This window comes from Rhinolophus sinicus, chromosome 12 (assembly GCF_057876585.1).
Source record: "Rhinolophus sinicus isolate RSI-liver-muscle chromosome 12, RSI-T2T, whole genome shotgun sequence".
Lineage (NCBI taxonomy): Eukaryota > Metazoa > Chordata > Mammalia > Chiroptera > Rhinolophidae > Rhinolophus > Rhinolophus sinicus.
The window spans coordinates 39634095-39658889 of record NC_142512.1 but is presented as its reverse complement, the minus strand read 5'-3'; the positions used below and the strand labels follow the sequence as shown (position 1 = coordinate 39658889).

Here is a 24795-nt window from a genome sequence, read left to right as displayed (position 1 = left end):
ATCTGACCCTTTTCGGCTCAATGGAAAAACTCCCTGGAAAGATTAGACAGACACCTGAGATTAATACCCACCTAATGTCGTGGGCCACACCTCCGGGTTACAACTGGAAGGGAGAAACAAACTGGTCTATCGACGTGGCTCTAAACAACAACAACGTGTGTGAAGGCCCGGGGCACTTCAAGATTGACCAAGAGGAAACACATGTTGCACAATGATACGATCTTGTTGGTACAGTTGTCAGAGAAGGAAACTCCCACAGCGAAGGGCATAAAACCATCCAGGGCAGTCTGGGGCGGCTTAGTTCTGCGGTGACAGGGAGCAGAGCAGAGCCGGCCCTGCCCTGCACACAGATGGGACCATGAACTCCAGACAGAGCTTCAGCCAGACCCCCTCCGGCTCCCTCCTTGGCACAGGAGGCAGCTGGCGCCAGCCAGGGAGCTTCCCCCGGGCTCCTAGCGTCCATGGGGGTGCAGAGGGTGTCCACATCTCCCTTTCTGTCACCTCACCAAGCTGCCTGTCCCCTGGAGGGTCTTGGGGGTCTGGAAGAGGCAGTTCCCTCCTAGGGGGAAATGGGAAGGTGACCATGCAGAACCTCAACGACCGCCTGGCCTCCTACCTGGAGAAGGTGCGCGCCCTGGAGGAGGCCAATACGAAGCTTGAAAGTCGCATCTTAAAATGGCATCAGCAGCGAGATCTCGGCAGCAAGCGAGATTACTCCCAATACGAGGAAAACATCAGAAGCCTGCAGGAGCAGGTAAGATCTTGGGTGACCCTGGAACTCAAGAGGGGGCTGCATTTCCAGGGAACCCTTGGGAGGAGAACTTAGTACGAAAGACAGTTTCCAGGAAAATGGCAAAAGAGCTTAAAGTAACTGTGAACAAAGGTATTTGAGGACATTTTCTCATTATACCTTAAATTTGGACTTGGGAAAGTCTGGTTTGCTTATTCAATCTTCTGTACATAAATGATGCGGAAAATCTAAAAAATCTAAGACAACCAGCTGCTGTTCAGTGTCACTTATGACCCAACGATGTCACAGTAATGACAAGGTCTGGTATGCATTCCTCACATTCAGTATACAAGGCACAAGAGCATTTAGTTACTTTCTCGTTACATCAGTTCTGCTCCACCTTAAAGAACTGGCAACAGTGTGATTATCCAGCAAAGAAAGGCTGAGTTATACTATGTTGGAGATCACACCTAAAAGCTGTCACTCCACTAGCAGATAAATCATTGTGACATCCCTGGATATTTCCTCTTGGGGGCTACTTGAAGTTCTGCGTTCTAGATGTTCACAGTTCTGAAAATGGCATATTGCTAGAAAAACATAATAAAATGAACACAATTTTTGGAGTCTTAGAGTTAGGATGAGTTATGGAGATTTCTTTAAAAATAAAGAACTTTCCAACCAAATATTTAAAAAGCTAAGCTTATATACCTTCTGGGACATCTCATAACATTGGCTAGAAGCAGGGGAATCCAGTAATCTCATAGGTTGTTTTTTAATGCTATATAACTTCCCTTTTATGTAAAGCAGTCCCAGAAAATGTCCTGCAAGATCTTGATTTAACCTCTCGTAGAAAGGGCATCACAGGTTTCCAATATTCCTACTTCTCACCACCTAGTCATCCTCACTTAAATGTAGGAAGGACCAATCAAGATAATATAAATCTGTCTTCATAATAAACCCTAATTATTGAATAATCAACCTAATAACTGACTGTGTAATTACCTTAACTATATAGTACATGGTTGTCTTTACAAAAAAAAACAAGGTGACTCAACAATCCTCACCATATTTTTTCATTAATAAAGTTGCTTTGCTTTTAGAATAGAGAGAATAGAAGATTTTTGCAAATGGACAACTGAGACCATAACTCCCAAAAGAAATATGGGAGTTAGACCTGGTCAAATAATGTATTATCTGACAGCAGAGAGAAGGCGACAAAGAAAGGAGGGAAACATTTATTGAGCACTTGTTGTATGCCAGGCATCATGCTAGGTATTTAATACACTTATCAGTGTTATCCCAAAGCTTTCTGCAATGATGGGAATGTTCTATATCATCTGATTTAATTCTCACGACAACCCTGGGAAAAAACTGAAGCTCATGAAAGTGAAATAGACATCCAAAGGTACCACAAGAGGCAGAGGTGGAATTCTAAGCCAGGTCTGTTTCCGATGGCCTCGATTTCCATGTGGTGTGGTGCTGACTAGCCTACCTCGTACGGCCATGATAGTGTTTATTGATAAAGCTAATGTATTACATTTGCATTGTTAATTAAACAACAAACCTTTCATACACATTACTCATTCTGTGAAGCAAGTATTTTTACCCCTAATATATACATAGATGAGCAGACTGAGACCAAGTGGTTGCCTAAAATCTCCAGAGCAGAGTTGAGAAAAGTGAGTGGGGCCAACGATGAGGGCCTATAAACAACCTGTAAACTTGCCCATGCTCCAGGTGGCCACAGATTCTGGGTTCAGACATTAAATAGGGAGCTTCCTCAGCTTCGAATGCGGCCCTTTTCTGGATTTCTTACCTCAGTTGTTACAGTTTCTCTATAGTAAACAACTCTTGGAAGTTGAGGATGTCTATCTATCCCAGTCTCCCCCATTTGCAGGTGAGAAAACAGAGGCCAAAAGACAACCCACAACTACTTGCGGCTGAGCCGTTCCCGGGCCTTGAGGAAATATTCTGAATAAATACAAGCACTCTCCCACTCTTCTTTAGGGATATTAAATGCTCCTCAAAAAGTCTATAAGAAACTGAGTTCGAAAGTTCATCCAGTCTTTTTGAAACACAGAGGTGGACATAGACGGATATTAGTATAGCTGATAATAGAACTATATTTGGCATTTTGGTTTACATTAAAAAAAAAATCTCTTTTCCTCTCTCTGGTAGGAGATTACACAGCCTGGAGCAATGACGCTGCACTAATACACCAACTAGATTTTTTAAAAAGAATTAACTCAGGGCCCTGGGGAGAATCCAAATGATTAATCATAACACACAATGTAAAACCTATGCCTCATACCTTATTTCTCAATCCATCTTCATCCATTCGTTACTGGATGTCTCAGAAATAGTGGCTGTATCATAATATTCTATCAGGTAACCCAAACAGGGGGAAATAGTTTGGGTGTCTAAATGTGCTCTATGTCAAGTGCATTTCAGAACTTAACACACACGTACTATGAGAATGCTGGCTGGGAAATCAGAGTTTTGACATGGGCTTTGCAATGGGTAAGTTATCAGTTCAACTCAGGAAAGCCCAATTAGCCCATGGGTGACATTTTTGATGTTTTCATTCTGTGGAGTATATAGTTCATGGTTTCTTTGGGTGTCATTCCACACCTCAGTGCACAACTAAGGCTAACCCTAGGGGTCCCCAGGCCTTTCTGGATGGAGCTACTTTTATTTCCCATGAGCTTAGAAATGCAAAGGATAAAGAGCCTGGAGGGAAAAGCATTTGGTAACAAAGTCCCTAAGAAGCACCATAGAGGGAAGACAGGAAAATACCTACAGAATCCTATTTTAGAACAAGGGAAGTATCCATAGTACCATTCGGAATCCACCAAAGGAAGGGTCAGCCAGCTCAACTATCTCCACCACAAACAAAGCGGTTGCATCTCAACATATAAATCCTGGGATTTGTCCAATGTAGACATTGGCTCTAGCGACAAAAGTGCAAGATTTCAAAGAACTTTTTTCTGAACTAATTTAGTTTCAACTAATTTTTCAGAGTGTCTAAAGTATGCCCAGAATATACTATGTTACACCATTATTTTATTTAATCTCTTCTAATTCTCATAACTCTTTGAGAAGAGGCTATAATTATTATGAGTACTATTATTGCCATTTTATGGATGGAGAAACTGACACTCAGCAATCTCACTCAACTAGTGAATGTTGGGCAAGATCCCAGGCCTGCTCTTTGAGCCCAAGACCCAGTATTGTTAGCTCTTCTGAGTTGTGCCATTGTGCGTTCATGATACCGAATTCCATGTAATCAACGGAGCTATAAATAGGAACAGGTTTTTTAAAGGTGCCTTTGTATTGAGGTATAGCTTTGTCCTATGAAAATGCTTTCTAAATAAAGGAATTATCCGTATAAATACAAGGGAATGTCACAGGAGTCTCTGGTTCCAACTAAGTTGCAGAAGTTCGGAGCTAGGACCTCTCGGGCCACCTGTTTTTAGTACAAACTCCTTATTTAACGGATAAAGAAATTGAAGCCCAGGTGGTAGAGAGACTGACCCAAGTTCACACCCAAGGTCACAACAGGAAGTTAAAGGAAAATCTTCCAGTTCCTAGTTCAGCACAGTATTTGGCACAAAACTATTATTATACCTTTGACACTAAGACATCTTCCACCCAATTTTTCTGAAGACAGTGACATACATCAAATGTGCACTATTTCTCTGATTACAACCACCAGGAAGTATTTACAAATCACATGTAAACACAATTGCTCAGCTAGACATTTTCAATAATATTTTTCTTTTAAAAGACATCTAGTGAAAGTCTTTAACTAGAGGTTTTAACATAGTTAAAGTTTATTAAGCTGCTTCATTCGATGGTAAAGAATTAATTCAGTTAATATTTTAATAGCTGTAATTGGGGCATTCTCCTCATGGAATAATTAACAAACAAATACACATCCCTATAAGTTATGTATATGACTACAGTCTCTTTGGACAAAAATATGTATGGTATGTGATGACTATTACAAAATACATTTCAAATTAGTTTAAATGTACTGTAAAATACATTGAAAATGAGTTTGATAAACTAACGTCAGTAATACTTTGTATCAGTGATACTGATCAGAAACACGAACGCTATCGCAGGAAGAATCTAAAATAATTATTGCATTTTAGGGGCACCAAACTAATATGCATGATAAGAAAAGGATCAGAACCTAAACCACTTTTAACATCTCAAGATGTGGATGCGCTTAAGCAAAACACTAAGCTACATTCATAGTACTCGAGGGTTGAAGGCATTTTGAACAATTACCCTCTTTCCCTTTCCTGTATCATGCTTTCAGCATTTGCATCAGCCCTGGCCTGTCAAAACTCCATGTAAAAAAAGACAGTGCAGGCCATATCCTTACGACAAATACAGTCTTCTGCTTTGCACCTAGTAGGTGCTCAGTAAATGTTGATTGATTTGATTATTCATTGTTCCGCTGCCAGAAGAAGTTATACAAGTCATACACCCAGGTGACTAGAGGGCAGAAACGAAGCTTTCCTGTGCAGTGTGTCCCACTGAAATGACTCTTCACATGTTTTACAGGTAATGAATGGTAAGCTGAGCAATGCCCAGGTCATTCTTCTCATTGACAATGCCAGGATGGCGGTGGATGACTTCAACCTCAAGTAAGTTCCTTCTTCACAGTGTGTGTGTGTGGGTGGGGGAGGGGGTGGTTTTGTTTTATTTGGGTTGCTTTTGTTTTTGTTTTGCAGAAGGAAAATTTATCTCACCATTACCCACATATAAAGTCTTACAAAAATATACTTAAACCGGATATAAAACACTCTCTTTGGTGTAATGAACTTTGAATATGAACCAAGAATTACATGTTAAAAAATTATTGTTCATTTTGGGGGTATGATAATGTTACTAGGCTTATTTTTTTTAATATATATTTGTTTCTTTTTTTTATTTTTATTTTTTTTATTGGGGAAGGGGAGCAGGACTTCGTTTGGGGAACAGTGTGTACTTCCAGGACTTTTTTTCCAAGTCAAGTTGTTGTCCTTTCAATCTTAGTTGTGGAGGGTGCAGTTCAGTTTCAAGTTGTTGTCCTTTCAGTCTTAGTTGTGGAGGGCGCAGCTCAGCTCCAGGTCCAGTTGCCGTTGCTAGTTGCAGGGGGCACAGCCCACCATCCCTTGCGGGAGTTGAACCAGCAACCTTGTTGTTGAGAGGACGCACTCCAACCAACTGAGCCATCGGGAGCTCAGCTCAAGGTGCCGTGTTTAATCTTAGTTGCAGGGGGCAGAGCCCACCATCCCTTGCGGGACTCGAGGAGTTGAACCAGCAACCTTGTGGTTGAGAGCCCACTGGCCCATGTGGGAATTGAACCGGCAGCCTTCGGAGTTAGGAGCATGGAGCTCCAACTGCCTGAGCCACCGGGCCGGCCCTAAATATCTTTTTCTTAAAAGATGCATTCTGAAGTAGTTAGGCATGAAATGTCACAATGTGTGTAATTTACTTTAAAATACAAAATGGAATACAGATGAGGTAAATACGGCAAAATGGTAATGCTTGCCAAATCTAGGTGATGGGCATGTGGTTGTTTAGGATTTTATTCTCTCTAACTGTAAAAAAAAAATAACATTGAGTCATCATCCCAGAAAGACATGCATGAAACAGACATACAAAGAACATACAGCATGGATTAATTTGCTCCCATTAAACCTAAGAAGAGATCCACCTCTAAACCAAGGTGAGTCCTTACAAAGATCACGCCTTCCAACAACAGGTGTACTTTTCCCTCCTTCTAACCAAAGGTATGAAAATGAGCACTCTTTCAAGAGAGACTTGGAAATTGAAGTTGAGCGTCTCCGAAAGACCTTGGATGATCTGACCATTATCACAACAGACCTGGAACAGGATGTCGAGGGGATGAGGAAAGAGCTCATCCTCATGAAAAAGCGCCATGAGAAGGTAGGACTCCCCAGGAGTCACCAGCACAGCTCTTAATTTAGACATTTCAATAGCTACAGAAGAAACCACCTCTATGCCAGTGCTATTGTCCTTCAACCTAAATCATCATCAGGAACCATATAAACATCGAATCTTTCCAATTTCAAGGTTATCTACTCAAATGTCAAATACAACAGCCAAAACACAATCACAATTAACAATGGACTGGTCAACAATTTTAATACACAGTGCTTACCTAGAGTTGTTTGTTAACATGATACTGGAAGAATAAATGTGTGAGAATGAACTTCCTTCTTTGACCCAAGGTGCAGCAAATTGAGGGACAATAGAGTAAAGAGAATCTGCCACTGACCAAAGTAAATTTGACTATGTAGGGGCAAAAATGAAGAATCCTAATTTCCGGAAACATTTATCCAACTTTCAAAACTTTACCATCTATCTAAAGTCCCTGAGACTTGAGAAAATGATAGAAAAATGATCCTTATTTTAGGCAAAAAAATTGCTTATGAACATCGAAGAGCCTCGGTTTCTGAACCGCTGGTTAGACAATGACTGTTAATTAACCCTCTCCTTTGGTCTCTTGGTTTTCGTGATATCCTATGGGCGTCAGTCCTACAGAGCCCATTATAACGCACGGAAGAGATTTTAAAAGCTTCTACACCTTTTGGCTTTGGGTTATTAAAGCTTTGGTCTGAAACCTGAAATGCTCAACTGCTTACTTATGTCATTGCTTCCCCCATGACAATTTACTGACGAGTACTCTACACGCTACGCAAACATAATTCTTGCTGAAACATTTTCACCAGGGATTAAGTCCGTAATCATAAACGCCATTTTATTACCTGCCTGGTGCTATTCTTTATTTTGTAAAAGTATAAGAGGGAAAAAAATCACATAATGTTTTGTCGTCAACAAGTAATAACCGAGAAGCCAAACCAAACCAGTGAACGAGCAGCAACCACATAAGCTGGATTTTTAAAAGATCCATTCACTGTTGCCAATCAACACACTCCTTTCTGATTGTCTCAGCCAATTCATTTTCTTTCTTTGTGATTAAACAGGAAATGGAGGGACATCATGTGCCAACGGACTTCAAGGTCAACGTGAAGGTGGACACAACCCCGGGGGAAGATCTGATTAAGGCCCTGGAGGATATGAGGCAGGAATACGAGTTTATGATAAAGAAGAAGCACCAAGACTTGGATGCTTGGTATAAAGAGAAGGTAAAAGAAAGGTGCCCAAACTTCCCGAAGGTTCCATTTCCACGTGGTCTAATGCCAACGCCTCTGCTCTTTGCTTGCTCTCACAGTCAATGGCCACGGCCCAGGAGGGGGCCAGTCCAACAGTTGTTCAGAGCAGCCAAACTAACATCCATGAGTTGAAGCGCACTTTCCAGGCCCTGGAGATTGACCTTCAGACACAGTACAACAGGGTGAGTCTGAGCGAGGAGAACCTGAGTCAGGTGTCACCTCCTCCACAAAGCCTTCCTGTTCTTTCTTGGGCCCAATACCCCAGCTCCCCTGGGACATCTCTCACTTCTCACTTTCCATCCAAATTGTTCATCACGAGAATGATAATACGAGCTATCATGTGTTGCATGTCCACATTGTACCGACAGTGTGCTAGGGAGTCCATTACGTTCAACGTCATTAACCCTCACAGGAACCTTTCCGGGTAGATCTTAGTGTCCCCACTTTAGAGATGAGGAAACCAAAGTTCCAAACAATTAAGTAAATTGGCCACAGTCCCACAGCTAAGTGGTCGGTGATGGAGCCACATGGTATGTGGGGGGCCGGGCAGCTCTAAACTCCCATAATCTCTATCAGGGCTCTCCCCACTTACAACCAGGCTGTTCCCCAAAACCTCATAGAGAAAAATTCTGGCGCCCACATGAATTGGTGGCAAATCCAGGCCTGTCTGACTCCAAAGTACTCACGAATGTCTTATCACCCAACAAACTAAGTTCTTATGTCTCAGTCATTTCTATAATCTCCAAGGCTTTTAGTGAAGTGATATGCGTGAGTGTCATAAGCACTCAAAATTCATTAAGCAAAGTCTATCTGAATCTTCTAATTCACCAATATCATTCCTGAATGCTCCTCTACCCTTGGTTTTGGGGAGAAATTATTAGTTCATTTTGTTGCAGGCACACATGGTAAATTACTGTTAGGTTTTAGGAATCGGTGATGGTGAGCAGATATTTAAAATCTGCACTGTCAAGGTGATAATGCATGCAGAAATAATTGCAGTGTTTTACAGCTTTCGAAACATTTTAATATACAGTACTTCACAACAATCCTGCAAGGTCAGCAAGGCATTCGTACCCGTTTTCATGCATTCTACTATCTGACACTATTCTAAGCATGAAGGACTCAATAATAAATGACTTTATATTCTACCGAGGATGATAGACAATGAATGCACAAATCATCAAAATATACTTTAGATGGAGAAAAGTGATCAAAAAAAAAAAAAATGAAGCATGGGAGAGAGGTAAGCCACACCAGGGTGAAATGCTGCCATTTTAAAAGATGGTCAGGAAAGGCTTTACTGTTAAGGTGATAGCTGAGCAAAAACCAAAATGTGGTAAGGAGGTGCATTCTGTGGCTATGGGGAGGGGGCCCCAGGTGGAGGGAACAGCAAATGCAAAAGCTCTGAGGCACAGGTGTGTCCACTGGGTTAGAGGAACAAAGGGAAGCCAATGTGACTTCAGTGAGTGAACAAAAGGGAGAGAAGAAGGGAGGAAAGGGGAGAGGAGGGGAAGGGAGGGGAGGGGAGGGGAGGGGAGAGAAGAGCAGAGTAGGAAAGGGAGGGGGGAGGGGAGGAAAGGAGAAGAGGAAAGGGAGGGGGAAAGGGAGGGGAGAGGAGAGGAGGCCATGGGGTAACAATGGAGCCAGATTGTGTAGCCTTGACCCTTGGAGGGAGGTCAAGAGGAATTTGAAACAGCAGGTATAGACCACTCTTTGAGGAGTTTTACTGCAAATGAAGGAGAGCAGAGAAGTTGGATGATAGCTGAAGGTAGATGCGGGTTTAAGAGAGAAAAATTTTAAGGTGGGAGAAATTATTCTACAGAGGGTGCCAGAAAAATGTATACACATTCTAAGAAAGGAAAAAACTGTATTAAAATTATGCTGATGGTAACCACTTTGAGCATCTCTTGTAATTGCAGAAGTCAAACGTGACTTGTATTCTTTTGTTATCGGTATATATTGAGTATTACAATATTAATACAGATGTTTCCTTTCTTAAAATGTGTGTACATTTTTCGGGCACCGTCTGTATTTGAAATCTGGTGGGAATAACCTAGTAAAGAGAACAGTGATGACACAAGAGCCGGGCAATGTGGAGATGACAGGAGCACAGACACTCATGTATAATAACAGGAGGGAAATGAGCACCCGGACACAGAGCCACGGATGCGGATGGAAGTGATGGTGGGGTCTCCTAATTGCTTTCATTTCCTCAGTGGCATATGAAGCAAGGCTGAGAGAAAGGATGGGGAGAAGGGAGGTTTGAGGACAGAGGAAAGGAACGAAACAGCCCTGGGGAGAACCGGAGTGGTTAGACCCGGGACACGTGGTTTAACGACCGAGCAGCATTAAATGAGCACCCGCAGTCATGACAAAGCGAGGGGATCCAGCACAGTTATGAGTTCCTCTTTGAGGTTCAAGTTATGTGCTCCCCAAAAGCAGGTGGGTGGTAAATCCAAACACAACAGGGATTTGAACTCAGTTCTCTGTATCCTAGGCCAACAACTTCATTTTGCAGCTTTTAGAATTTCCTCAGTAATGACAATTTGTTACCATTGTCATAATCAAAAAGTATTGCTTGTGAGAAGGGTTGCCAGATTTACCAAATTAAAACAGACACTCAGTTAAACTTGAATTTCAGATAAACAACAGAGCGTTCTTGGTATACGTATGTCCCATGCAATACTGGAGCAATACTTGGGACATACTTGTACTAAAAAATTACTCATTGCACATTTGAAATTTGAATTTAATAGGCGCCTCTATTTTATTTGGCATCCCTACTTAAGACCCTTCTCTGAAGACACAGAGAGACGGCAGTCCCAGCTGCTGTTTCTCTCTAGGAGTCTTCAACCTGGCCAGAGACAGAGGTCAGCATAAGGAGGTAAGAAGCAGGCTAGGGCGGGCGCCATGTGCCCAATCCAGAATAAGTAGCGTAAACAATAAAGACGACAGGAGTGCAGCAGACTTGCCAAGAGAACCCTGACACGAAGGTTTTATGCCCAGAAAAATGCACTTCAAGAGTCCAGCCCCTGCTCAACTCCTGACCACCCGAACCCCAAACCTGTAAGTCTGCCCACCTCTCATCCTCGCATCCCCAGCAGCCACCAGGACACCTAGCAGAGTGGTCAGCATATTCTAACTACTCCACAAACACACATTATTGAATCAATCAAGCCATCAGTCAATTCATGTTAGACATAGCGTTTCCTCTTTCAGAAATCTGCTTTAGAAAACATGCTATCAGAGACGCAGTCCCGGAACTCCTGCCGGCTCCAGGACATGCAACAGACCATCTCCCACTACGAGGAGGAACTGAGACAGCTCCGCCATGACCTGGAGCGTCAGAACAACGAATACAAGGTCCTTCTGGGCATCAAAGTCCACCTAGAGAAGGAAATCGCCACCTACCGCCAGCTCCTGGAGGGAGAGAGCCAGGGGTAAGGCAGAGGCGGTGAGGGGAGGGAAGATGAAAAGGGCATGACACTCCCACGTTTGCGTTCATGGACCGTAAGGTTCTGTTAGCAAGCATCACTCGAGAGCAAAAAGTTTCTGTTGAATTTCTCCCAAAGATACTTAGATCAGGTTGTAGTTCATGAAGCAGCAAGTGTGAATTAATCAGGTATTACTTCCAGGACACAGAGATTTGAGGTCAACAGCTAAAATTAATATATTAAACTCTCTAGAAAGAAACACTAAGAAGGTTTAGCGCTAGTATTTCCCAGGGGCAATGCACTCCATTTTGGCTCCAAAGAAAGGATGGCTGAGGGAATATTTCAGCCTAACAGCAGATTCATAAGAGATTGAAGTATCTAGATTTTCAGTCTGTTAGTTCTGATCACCTCGGGAAATAGCAATAACCGGCTACGAAAAGGGACCCTACATTTTATGACCTAAGAGAAAGGGTTAGAAGTGGTTTTTTTTTAACCCATAAATAGTTATAGGACAAAACTGTAAATAGTCTGGGGTGGGGGTAGGGGGGGCAGTTACTGACTTCAGATCCACACACTAGAAAGGACCCTGCTGGGGGGCAAAACCTGCAGGCTGCTGAAAGGATGGGGGTGGTTCCGAGACTTCGCCTGACCCCAGGGTTAGTAAGAGGCCTATTCACTGCCTTCTGGACCCAGGAGGGTTCTCTCCTGAACTCCTGACCTTGAGACTACAAAGCTCAGACAATTATCCTCATTAAAGAGCTATGAATTTACAAGCAGGCAAAGGAAGTAAGGTCATCTTGGGAAGTTTTTTTTTTATTGTTGCCAAAACTAAAATGAGCTTTAACTTTTTATCACTTTTATAGGACAATGGAAGAATCTAAGCTGAGCGTGAAAGGTAAAAAACTGTCTTTCATTGTTTCAATCTATTTTTTTTAAATCAGCATATTTATCCATTCTGCAGTACTCATAACCTTAGTGTACTCCCAAATGGCCAGTGTTTAATTTTTCTTTTACTCCCAAATGGCCAGGAATTTTGAAAAACAAATTGGATAATACAGAACAAAGTGAGCCCTCAATGTTGTCCTCAACAATATATATGAAAGCGCTTTGCAAGCAATAGATAAAAATAATCACTAAAACTCATAGACACAGACAATAGTTTAGTGGTTGCCAGAGGGTAAGCGGGGTGGGGGGTGGGGGGTGGGAGATGAGGGTAAGGGGGATCGAATATATGGTGATGGAAGGAGAACTGACTCTGGGTGATGAACACACAATGGGATTTATAGATGATGTAATACAGAATTGTACACCTGAAATCTATGTAATTTTACTAACAACTGTCACCCCAATAAATTTAATAAAATAAAATTTAAAAAAAAAAGAAAGGCAAGTTCAAGAAATTGGCTCTGTTACAACACAGCTTTCTGCCCCATAAAAAAAAATAATAATAATCACTAATATTATTATTATATCTCTGTTACAGTAAACAGAATCTGTTTACTAAACAAGGAAACTGGTTTTTCTTGGAAATTACAAGGAAATGGTTTCACATAAGTTCCCAAACTATATTCTGTTGAGCACTGCTGTCCCATGAGATTTAAATTGTCTATTATTAGGTTGGTGCAAAAGTAATTGGGGTTTAAAAGGTTAAAAAATTGCAAAAACCGCAATTAATCTTTTGCACCAACCTAATATGAACAATGTGTTCTATGGCCAGATACAGCTGGGAAGACTGTACCCGTCTCCTCTTGGCGAAGAGCCATGTTGTGTTTCAGTCCATTAAAGATGCAACAAGTGCTGGATGGGGAAGAAAAGGAACAAGAAATAGAAAGAAACAACAGAAGTTCAACTTTGTTAAACCCAGTGTCCCCAAATATCTTTGATCTGGGAACTCTATTTTCTCAAATTACTATCTCACAAAAGTTCCAAGAAACCAGTCTGGGACAAGGGGCACTTTCTGATTTGTTTGTGGTAAAAATGTCCTAAGGCATTAGGGGTTCAGAGAATCAGAGTTCCAGTAACCATCACAGAACAGCTGTCTAACAGCTACCCCTCTGCCAGGTCCCGACAGACGGTCCTTCCCCCTCTCCTCACCCATGTCCAGGGGTGGGGAACCCATTACTTGATGGGGTGGCCCAACCTACTGTTGGAGAGGTTTAATTTTAACAAAGTTCTCCCTGCATCTCTGTTAATGGTTTCAATTCTTCCCTCTCGTTTAGAATCAGTTGATTGATGTCAACAAAACACTATTCAAATAAATCATATCTTTGAAAAGTGTGACCGTAATAAACATCACTGGCTTCTCGTCCATCCCTCACATGGCATGCTTTCTAGATCTTAAAATGAGGTGCCCAGAATGGCATTCAGTGCCCTGCAAGCTCAAAGAATCTGTGATGCAAGTGCCACAAAGCCCACATAAGCAGAAAGGACTCCTCGAGTGCTTGTGGTCAGAGACTAGATGCTGCTTCAGGCATGCCTGGGACGACCTCTAGAAGATGACACTGTTCAGACACCCTCATTTCCTGGAGGGTAGGCGAGCAAAACTTTCCTTGGTGAGATCCCCTTTCATTCTAGCAGAGAGAGCCATATTGCCTAGTGATCACTGTGGAAGGCAAAAAAGAGCCTTCTGGTGCTCAGAGCAGGGAACTGAAAATAGCACATACAGTTCAGATGGTGGAGGGACCATGGCAGTGACCTCTTTATTGCTCTTTCTTTCAGCGTCTGCAGCTCCAAAGATCAAGGCCATCACACAGGAGAGCATCAATGGAAGAATAATTTATTCTCAAGTGAATGAGATCCAAAAGTGTGCGTGATGCCAATAAAAGTTTCTGCCTGTTGTAAAAATTACTTTTTCGCAATGGAAAGTCCTTGCCCAGACACAAATGGGTGAGTCCAAAGAGGTATCCTTGGAGTTATCAAACTTGGGAACTTTTTTTTTTCCTCTGTAACTGTTGGGACGGCTTTTCCTGCAGGCCCCCCCTAAGAGCTCAATCCCCCTCCTCCTCCCTCCTTATCGGAGCTGTCTCCCACGGGCACCATAGTTAGAGGCCTCCCTGTTAAAACAAAGTTGAGGGATCACAGCTGCTAGGGACGGATCTCCCTGGCACCCCGGCCAGATTCCCCCACCCCCCAACCCGGAGGCCTAAACATACAAAACAAAGCGCCTGACCCCAGTCAGTGCTCAGTTCTTTGGGAACAATCCCACTGGGCCCACGGGCGTCATAAAGCTGTGTTCTCCCTGACCTCTGGGAGCCGCTTGGGTTTCTCGGTCCTCGCCGCTTTTCCGCAACATAACAATCTCACCAGACATTCCATAATGATCTTAGTATACTGCTGCACTTTCTGAATCAAAGTATGAGTCCAGGAGCTTAACGCTCTATTTTCCTGCTACAGTCTTTCAATTCCCATCATTGTATACCTGTTCTGTAGCCAATAAAACTCCACACCAGCTGCATCAATGTCTTTTTTATACCATAAGGCAAGATAAGACCTCAAGGTCTCCTCCTGATAAGAGCACTATCCACGAAAGATCCAGAGGGACCTTAGCGTCCACAGCATCCAAACACTGGGCAGAATTCCTACCCCGCAGCCATGCAGCCTGGGGACAACATGTGGCTCACAAGTCTCTCTAGACTTCTGCCAGCAGGAAGGGAAAGAAATAGAGAAAGGGAGGCCCAGAAAAACTCACTGAGAATGTGAGATGACCAAACCTTATTCTAAGAAAGAGAGAGAGGGGAAAGAAGGAAGGAAGGAAGGAAAAAAAGGAAAAAAGAAAGAAAGAAAGAAGCAAGTGACCAACAAACCTTAAGGGCCTAAAAGAGACTTAAAGCTAGAAGTGGAAATTCATTTTAAAAAATCCTCATTATAAATAGATACAAAGACCATAAAAGGGGAAGTGACCCATCCAAAATAGGAACTGCAAATATTAGGATCCAGAATATTATGTTGAGGTATAGTAGGGGCTAAAACACAGATACTATGCAGCTCTGTCTTCTAAAGAAGACGCCATTTTCTCAAAGTGTAGCAGTGCGAGCCATTGTCCACGGTTGGTACAGAGGAGCAATGCTGGAGAAAAGGAAGATAGAAACCCACATACCTACTAAGACATCATCAGAATGTTGTAAGTGGAATTATAGAATATTAACAATTTAAGGGACTGTAGGCACAGGCTAGTCAAACTCTCCCATTTTACAGACAAATAAACTGAGGCCCAAAGCAATAAACACATTTACCCAAACAGTCACTGGATTGTTGCAGCTGGGCCTAGATCCAGCCCTCTTGACTCTATAACAGTTCTTAAACTAAAAGTGGTGTAATTTAGTTCCATTGGCATCTAACTGACAATGTCCCGTGCATTTTTGGTCTCTATGTTTTAACACTCTCTTGGAAAGTATCCCTTTTGATATTTTCTGAACTGGGCATCTGTGAAAACTGGATTAGTCTTCCCTTTAAGGCAATAATTGGTGTTTCTGATTCTTAGTGCCCAAAGAATCTGAGATTAGGCAAAAGGAACCCTGGAGAATCACATCATTGCAAAATGTGTTACTGATATAACTGAAATACATTAATTCTCTGGGGTAAAATTATAACTTTTATCTTTGCTGTGATTACCTCAAAGAATCTCAAAAATAACTACGACCCCAACATCTTCAACGAGTTTTCTTTGTGCAGTATTTGTCTGTGGAAACGTCCGATGTTTAGAGGGGGCAAGAATGGCTCCATAACACACTTCAGTAGTTCTCTTTTTCTATTTCATTTTACTATGAGAACTTCTTTATGTTAATAAGGTACTATTGTCTAAAATCAGATCTAAAAATGAATTTTTTCCCTCTATGTTAGCACCAATTCACTCTGCTATTTTAGACATTACCTCTTTCTTGAAATTTAGAAATTATGTATAAAATATACGTGCTTTCTCAAGGTAAAGTGAGTATTGCTAGCAAAATCTTTCGAAGATTATTCAAAAAGAATATGACAAGCTAAAGAGAAAGTTATAATACTTGACCCAGAAAGTAACCACTAACTTTCCATTTACCATCATAGTTTATATCTGATTTGGTAACAGCAAATTGTAATATATGAATAATTTTTCATTTAAGGAGCTAAAATATCCTTACAGTCTTATTAATTTTCACTGTAGCAATGAAGGTGAGTGACTCATCCCAGTTTGCCCAGGAAACCCCTCAGTCCCAGGCAAAGTGGGGTGGTTGGCCAACCTATCAATAAAGAATTACTCTTGTCTCAGTCCATTTGGGCTGCTATCACAGAATCCCGCAGACTGGGGAGCTTATAAACAATACAAACTTATTTCTCATGGTCTGGAGGCTGAAAAGTCCAAGATCAAGATACTAGCACAGTTGCATTCTGGTGAAGACCTACTTCTTGGTTCACGGCCTGTGTCCTCACATGATGGAAGAGGCTAGGGGAGCTCTGTGGGGGCTCTTCTGTAACAGCATTAACTCCATTCGTAAGGGCTCTACCCTCATCACCTAAGCATCACCCAAAGGCTTCCCTTAAAACCAGCACCTTTGGAGTTTAGAATTTCAACATAGGAATGTTTCAGACCATAACATCTCTATTTCATGAAGGAGAGACAAGTAGAGAGAAATTAAACCACTTGCCTTAATAAAGAGACAATTGCACGAGGTTAGCCTCTAGGTAACCTAAAATAACCTCTTTCCCACATCGAAATCAGCCCCCAAATCTTTTTTAATACCCATTACAAATCAATTAGTGCCTATATGTTCAGATGAGTTGCCAGCCAAATAGGTTTTCATTTATATTTGGTTTTGACCAACGCACACCCAACCCACATAAAGGAGTTGGTAATACATTGAATTGTTTTTATTACTGACATACTTTCGATAAATAGCAGCTGTTCAATTACCCAAAACCCAGTTGAACAAATAGTTGGCTAACCCAGAGAGGATAAAGTATTACTTTGGAATTATGTATTTATGTTGACATATTTTCCAAAAGTACCATAATATGGCTGGGTGGATAGATCCATTTAACATTTTTCAAACCAATCAAATAGATGCCTTTACTAAATGTTCATTTTTACATTACTGTTTTTATGTACATATGCTGTTAATGATATGTGAAACTGGGAATGAAAGTAAAAATTTATTATTAAGGAACATAGAATTTGTATGTTGGATGGAGAGGTCATAGGCCTGAGAAGGGAGCAAAGACTCGAATTATGGTGAGAAAGGTGTGTAAGAGGAAGGAGAATCTGAGAAAGGTCCTTGGGCACAGGGGTTCTCAAACTTGGCTGCACCTCACGGTCACCTGGGGAATTTAAAAATTCCAATTCCCAGGCCACGTGACAGATCAATTACATTAAGGTTTTTGAAGGCTGGGACCCAGGCATCAACATATTTTAAAGATTCCCAAAGTAATTACAATGTACAGCCAAGTTTGATAACCTACTGTTTAACTTCAGGCGAGTGCTTTTGTATTTGTATGTTCCCTGTATTACTAATTTGCTAATACTCCCATAAGAATTAGTGACAGCTAATAGAAAAGTAAGAATCTCCTTTGTGTCAGTCCCAATGGCTTGTGAGTCGAGTTTCATTTTACAGAACTGTGGAGTACTGCTTCCAGGAAGAACAGCTGAATAAAAATGTAGTAGTAAGACTAATGTATTAAAAATCATTTCACAAAACTGCAAACTTACTTCCACATAACTATAGTAAAATCTCTTTCAAGTGCTTAATCAAATATTTTCCCAAAGTGTTAGGTTCCTGTAATGAACGTCTATGACGAAAATTTGCTGTGTTATTTAAGCCTCTTCATTTCTTTTACATCTTAGATTGTTTTTCACAGGAAAGTAAAACAGTCCCATGTGCTGGTAAGAGACTCTTAGGGAAAACATTCTAAGCCAAAGGACTTATTTAAATTTAATTTGGGGAACACGCAAAGTCATTCTTTTCTTAAAGAAATATCAGATTGCTTTATATTTATTTCCCAAATGCATATTTTATATTTCTCTAATAATTAAGCAAGCATCACATGTAGTTCAAATTCTTTAAAATGCCAGCATTAGAAAGAAACATAGCAATCAACTGATTGAACCCTCTTATTTAAGAGATGAGGAAGCTAAAGTATAGAGAGCTTAGCCACGCCCTCCAGGGACTCAAAGCTTGTTCCTACCTCTATGTAACCTACATGGAGCATCTCTGACATATGGAAACAACAGAATTGAAGAAAGCATCACATAATTTTTAAAACTCATAGCAAATTAAAAATAACAATTCTAAATGTGTGAACTATTGAAAGGTCAAAATAATTAAGGTATGAGTTTTTAAACTGGAACCAATTTGTAAAACATCCCAAAAATTGCAAGAAAAAAGTAAGTCTGGGATAGGTACAAGAGGTTAGATGTTTTTCTTTCCTTTACAGATGGTCTTAAATAGTTTAACACAGACTATACATAGCATGGAGATTTTTGAAAGTTTAGATTGTGTCAAATAGCATACCATTTCTTTGGGATAAAGATAACAATTTCAGAAGTACCTTTTATGGATATTAGCAACATTGTACCATTGTTACATTATACCTATTTAGCCTTTCACAACAGAAAATGCATATTAAAAAATGGTATTATTTTCTGAGTATTTGGTAGTTACTGGTGGCCCCAATGAATCGATACCACCAGCACTCATGCCTTTCTGTATTCTCTCCCACATTTACTCTGGTCTTGGCCATGTGACTTGATTTGGCCAATGGAGTATCAGCAAACATGACACAAACAGAGGTTTAATAAATTCTTACACATTGGGGCTTATCCTCTTGGAATGCTCTCTCTAGGAAGCTAGCTACTATGTAAGAAGTTCATTTACCATGAGACTACCATGCCATGCAGAAATCTAAGCTAGCCACATGGAGAGGCCACATGAAGGAAAACTGAGGAACTCAGCCAATAGCCATAACTGAAGCAACAAACTTGACTCTGACTAAGCCATTCCAGCTACTTCCCAGCCAGTTGAGCCAACCCAGCTGAGGCCCTAGACATCATGGAGCAGAGATAAGCCATCCCCAGTCTTCTGAATCTGAAATTCTGACCCTCAAAATTATGAACAAATAAAACGCACTGTTTTAAGCCAGTAAGTTTTCATGCGGCAATGGATAACCAAAAAAAAAAAAAAAAGTATTAAAAATAGGAGAGTTTATTATTTGCTCAGTGACAATAGCTAATTTAAGACTAGTCCATTAGCATCCCACCAAACTTTTGACTAGGATTTTAGTCATTTTAACACCGAAATGGATCTCTACAGAAGTCCTGGTCCAATAACCATAGATGAAACACCAAAGTTCCAAGAGAAAAACAGTCTTCCTTCTTCAAAGATGGCAGAGAGTAGCGTTCCAGTCAAGATGGCAGAGTAAGTAAATGCTGTGCTCACCTACTCCCATGACCACATCAAAATTACAACTAAACTACAGAACAACAATCATTGAGAATCACCTGAAATCTGGCTGAACAGAAGTTTTGTAATTAAGGATGTACAGAAGAAACCATGTTGAGACTGGTAGGAGGGGCAGAGACACAGAACAGGCTGGTCCGACACCCACATGTGGCAGTTAAAAATTGTGAGGGATATCTCAGCTGCAAAGGTCCCCCCCTGAGATGTGAGGGGTCCCACCCCCACACCAGGCTCCCAGCCCAGGGTTCCAGTACTGGAAAGAGAAGTCCCCAAAACTTCTGGCTGTGAAAACCAGTGGAGATTTTGGCTGAGTGAGACAGAGGACTGCTGGAGTCCCAGGCATTCCTCTTAAAGGTCTTACTTGCTGACAGACTAACTCACTCTGAGCTCCAATGCTGGGGCAACAGCTCCAAAGGTGCCAGGGACATACGAGGAGGAAATGAATTGTCTGATTTCAGTCAAGGGCTGGAGAAGCAGCTTTCTCCCAGACAGAAGTGCTGGCAGAGGCTATTGCTCCATTGTTGAGCCTTCCCCCCATCCTGCCTGTACATACAGGTATGTGCTCTATCTGAGTCTCCATCAATCTGGCTAACACTGTTTACCCCGCCCTGGTGATTCTCTGAGACCCTGCCCCAACCCAACTTTCGGAGCCACCCAAGCCACTTCCAGTGACTTTTCCATACAAATAGCTTGTCTTGGCTCATGCTGAGGACTTTCCTAAAATCTCTCAAACGTTCACAAACTCCAAACAAGCAGCATCTGGCCTTGGCATGTCCTATACCTCTGGCTGAGCACTCCAAACCTGGAATTAGCAGCAGCCAGACTCAATTTGCAGCTTAACCTCTTCCCAGGCACCTCCAAGTCCAACACAAGTGACAATGATCTGCAGGTTACTTTGTAGCTCATACCAAGTGGCTCCAGGCAGGGCACAGGCAGCAGCTGACCCTGGCCTGCACCAGAACCCCTCTCAAAAGCCCTCAGAACCAACACACACAATGGCCAGCTTCAGACCACACTAGAGCACTACCAAACCACCTCCACAAAGACACATCAAAAGGGCAGACTCAGCAGGCACCAGGGCCCCACTAAAGCAAATCATGCTCTGTAGGGTTAGCCCCTATACAACAGCTCCTCCACTGTAGTCACAGGGTCATTCCCTCACAACCAATCAGCCTGAGAGCCATTCCCTTCCACTGCTGTGCAAACAGCAACCGAGGTTCAACTACAATAGGAGGGCACACACAACCCACACAAGGGACACACCTGGAGCACCCAGTTCAGGTGACGAGGGGGACTATGCCACTGGGCCCCACAGGACTCCTACTACATAAGGCCACTCTGTTAAGACTGGAAGACACAGCAACTTTACTCAATACATAGAAACAAACACAAGGAGGCAACTAAAATGAGGAAACAAAGAAACATGTTCCAATGAAACAACAGAACAAAGCCCCAGAAAAAGAACTAAAAATGGAGACATGCAATCTACCAGGTGCAGAGTTCAAAACAAGTTATAAGGATGTTCAATGATCTCAGTGAGAACTTCAACAAAGAGATAGGAAATATAAAAATGGAGATTAAAAAAAATTTTTTTTTAATCTAGTCAGAAATGAAGACTACAATAACTGAAATGAAGAATTCATTAGAGGGAATCAGCAGTAGATTAGACTAAGCAGAGGATCAAACCAGTGATTTGAAAGATAAGGTAGCAGAAAACACCCAATCAGAACAGCAAAAAGAAAAAAGAATCCAAAAAAGATGAGGGTTTAAGGGGCCTCTGGGACATCATCAAGCATACCAACATTTGCATCATAGGGTTACCAGAAGGAGAAGCAAGAGAGCAAGGAACTAAAAGCCTATTTAAGAATTAATGATGGAAAATTTCCCTAACCTGGCGAAGGAAATAGATATACAAGCCCAGGTAGCACAGAGAGTGCTAAACAAGATGAACCCAAAGAGGCCCACATCAAGACACATCACAATTAAAATGCCAAAGGTTAAAGACAAAGAGAGAATCTTAAAAGCAGCAAGAGAATAGGAGTTATCTACAAGAGCGCTCCCATAAGACTGCCTGATGATTTATCAACAGGAACTGTGTACGCCAGAAGGGATTGGCAGGAAATATTCAAAGTGATGAAAAGCAAGGACCTACAAGATTACTCTACCAGCAAGGCTATCATTTAGAATTGAAGGACAGATAAAGAGCTGCTCAGACAAGAAAAAGCTAAAGAAGCTCATCACCACCAAACCAGTATTACAAGAAATGTTAGAGGGACTTCTTGAAGGAGGAGGAGGAGGAGGATAAAAAATATGAATAATAAAATGGTAATAACTACATATCTATCAACAATTATTCTAAATGTAAATGGATTAAATGCTCCAACCAAAAGATATAGGGTAGCTGAATGGATAAGAAAACAAACCCTTAAATATGCTGCCTACAAGAGACTCATTTTAGATCGAAAGACACACATAGACTGAAAGTAAAGAGGTGGAAAAAAATATTTCATGGAAATGGAAATTTAAAGAAAAAGAAAAATCTGGGGTAGCAATACTTATACCAGACAAAACAGACTTTAAAACAATGGGTATAACAAGGGACAAAGAAGGGCCCAGTTAATTCTACTTCTGGGTATTTATCTGAAGAAACCTAAAACATCAATTCAAAAAGACATATGTATCCATATGTTCACTACAGCATTATTTACAACAATCAAGACATGGAAGCAACCTAAGTGATTGCCAATAGATGAATGGATAAAGAAGAAGTAGTACATGTATATAATGGAATATTACTCAGCCATAAAAAAAGAAAGAAACCTTGCCATCTGCAGCAACATGGATGGACCTAGAGGGTATCATACTAAGTGAAATAGGTCAGACAGAGAAAGACAAATACCATAAGATTTCACTTATACATGGAATCTAAAAAACAAAATAAATGAACAAACAAAATGAAAACAAACTCATAGATACAGAGAACATTTTGATGGTTGCCAGATGGGAGGGGCATTGAAGGGATGGGCAAAAAGGGGGAAAGGATTGAGAAGTACAAATTGGTAGTTACAAAACACTCATGGGGATGGAGGATATAGCACAGGGAATGTAGTCAATAATCTTGTAATAACTATGTATGGTGTCAGGTGGGTACTAGATTTATTGGGGTGATCACTTCATAAGTTATATAAATGTCTAATCACTATGTTGTTCACCTAAAACAGATATGATACTGCATGTCAACTATAATGGAAAAACAAAAAATTATTTTAAAAAGTAAATGGCAGAGAGTAAAGTCATTACCCATGTATGTTCATAGCTTCTCTCTCTGCCGCTTCACAAACGGGGATGAAGCAGTATGACTGCACCCAGGACAGGAGGGACAGCCCCTGCTCTTCTCTAAAGTTGCTGGATGCCCAGGTAAATGCCTCTCCTTCTTATCTTGGAGTTTCGATTCCCTTTGGCTCTCTTTAAGTTCTTCATTCCAGGGACATTAACATCTTCTCTATAAATATTTACATTTACAGTAAGTATCACAGAGATGAAAAGTTTCACTGAAGGGGATCTGTTTCCAATGTAGATAAGCAATGTTCTCCTCCACCAAGAAACTATAAAGCTTTTACAGATTAAGATGATCGTGAGTATTAGGTAGCTCTTAGTTAGAATGTTTAAGTTTTTAAGTCATTAAGATTCTTGAATATTGTCCACTCATTCTAGGTACGTTTCTTCACAATGTGATACATTAAATGTTATACTCTTATATGGTCTTTAATCAGTAAGTACTTTTAAGATTTTTGGTGTTTTTATATATCCCCTAAGTGTGTTGTCAGTTATTTGTGTATCGTAACAATGTTGGTTTCTCCGACTTACTACATTCCTGACATCATTCCCACGTGTGTGACTCATTCCCCTTCACATTTATTCTATTACAACATCTACATGTTACTACCTTTCTGAAGAGGATTAAAGAGTTTCTAAAATATATTTGCAATGAGGTCATGCAAAAAGCAAAAGAAGACAATGTCTCTGACATACTTCCTGATCTGATGACCTAACCAGGAGTTTTACTGAAGAAGGGTGTGTGTTTGTGTGTGTGTGTGTGTGTGTGTGTGTGTGTGTGTGTGTGTTAGTCATACCAGTACATGGATTGTCCTACTCAAAAATACTCTTTGAAATTTAAATTAGAAGCCATGTAATAAAATTATGAGTCATCTAACAAAAACTACAAGTCAAACTATGCTAATTTTTAAAGTATACATACACAACATAATACTCATGCATGTGATACACATGCACACAAATACTAGAAGAAATTTTAACAATAACAACTATTCTTGACTGGACTTTGTATTCCTAATCTCATTTAACATTTGTCACAACACTGCAAGGTATTCTCGTTTTACAATTGAGGAAACGGGGGCTCAAATAGAGTCAATTAATTGACCTCTGGTCATCTAGCTTAAAAATGGTGGAACCAGAATTTGTACCCAATGGACTTGCTCTTTCTACTGTGTCACACAAAGTCAAAAATGGTTGCTTAAGAGTTATTCAAAACATGAACACAGGCAACATGTCTTGATGAACTCTTCCTGATGGTTTTTATCTTAGGTGAGAGTCCAGGGATGAGAAATCTGAATGTACACGGTACTAGAATAATACACAGGAGTCAGAAATACACTCTCAGGACTAGGGAGGAACAGAATTTTATGACCGAGAGCCACCTTCCCATTACCCAAACCCAACAATTCAATCCTCTGTGAACAGAAGTATTCTCTTAACTTGCTACTGTCTTAGCCTAAAACTCTACAGTCAACACTAGGAAAGAGCTTAGCAAGTTCCAAAACCAGAGGACCTCGCCCCTTAGTCTGTCCAGTTAGACCTTACACTCACTCCTAGTTTCTATCAAAATTACCTCTCACTTAGAGAATAAGAAAGGAAGAGAAGAATAAAGAAAAGATGGTAATGATGGTGGCTTCTACTTTACATCCTCAGTTATAAACTTCTGTTCACTA

General features: G+C 41.0%; 1 protein-coding gene and 1 long non-coding RNA gene across 2 annotated transcripts in view; one reads left to right on the top strand and one right to left on the bottom strand.

Moving 5' to 3' along the window:
* Window positions 1–24795, bottom strand: part of LOC141568817 (uncharacterized) — a 323632-nt gene that overhangs the window by 228943 nt on the left and 69894 nt on the right. The gene's annotated exons all lie outside the window — the stretch shown is intronic.
* On the top strand, window positions 289–14207 carry KRT23 (keratin 23). Its single transcript, XM_019747741.3, has 8 exons — window positions 289–754; window positions 5306–5388; window positions 6520–6676; window positions 7738–7899; window positions 7986–8108; window positions 11146–11366; window positions 12224–12255; window positions 14079–14207. Exons 1-8 carry the CDS (start codon window positions 359–361, stop codon window positions 14171–14173), a joined length of 1269 nt encoding a protein of 422 aa, XP_019603300.3. The 5' UTR covers window positions 289–358; the 3' UTR covers window positions 14174–14207.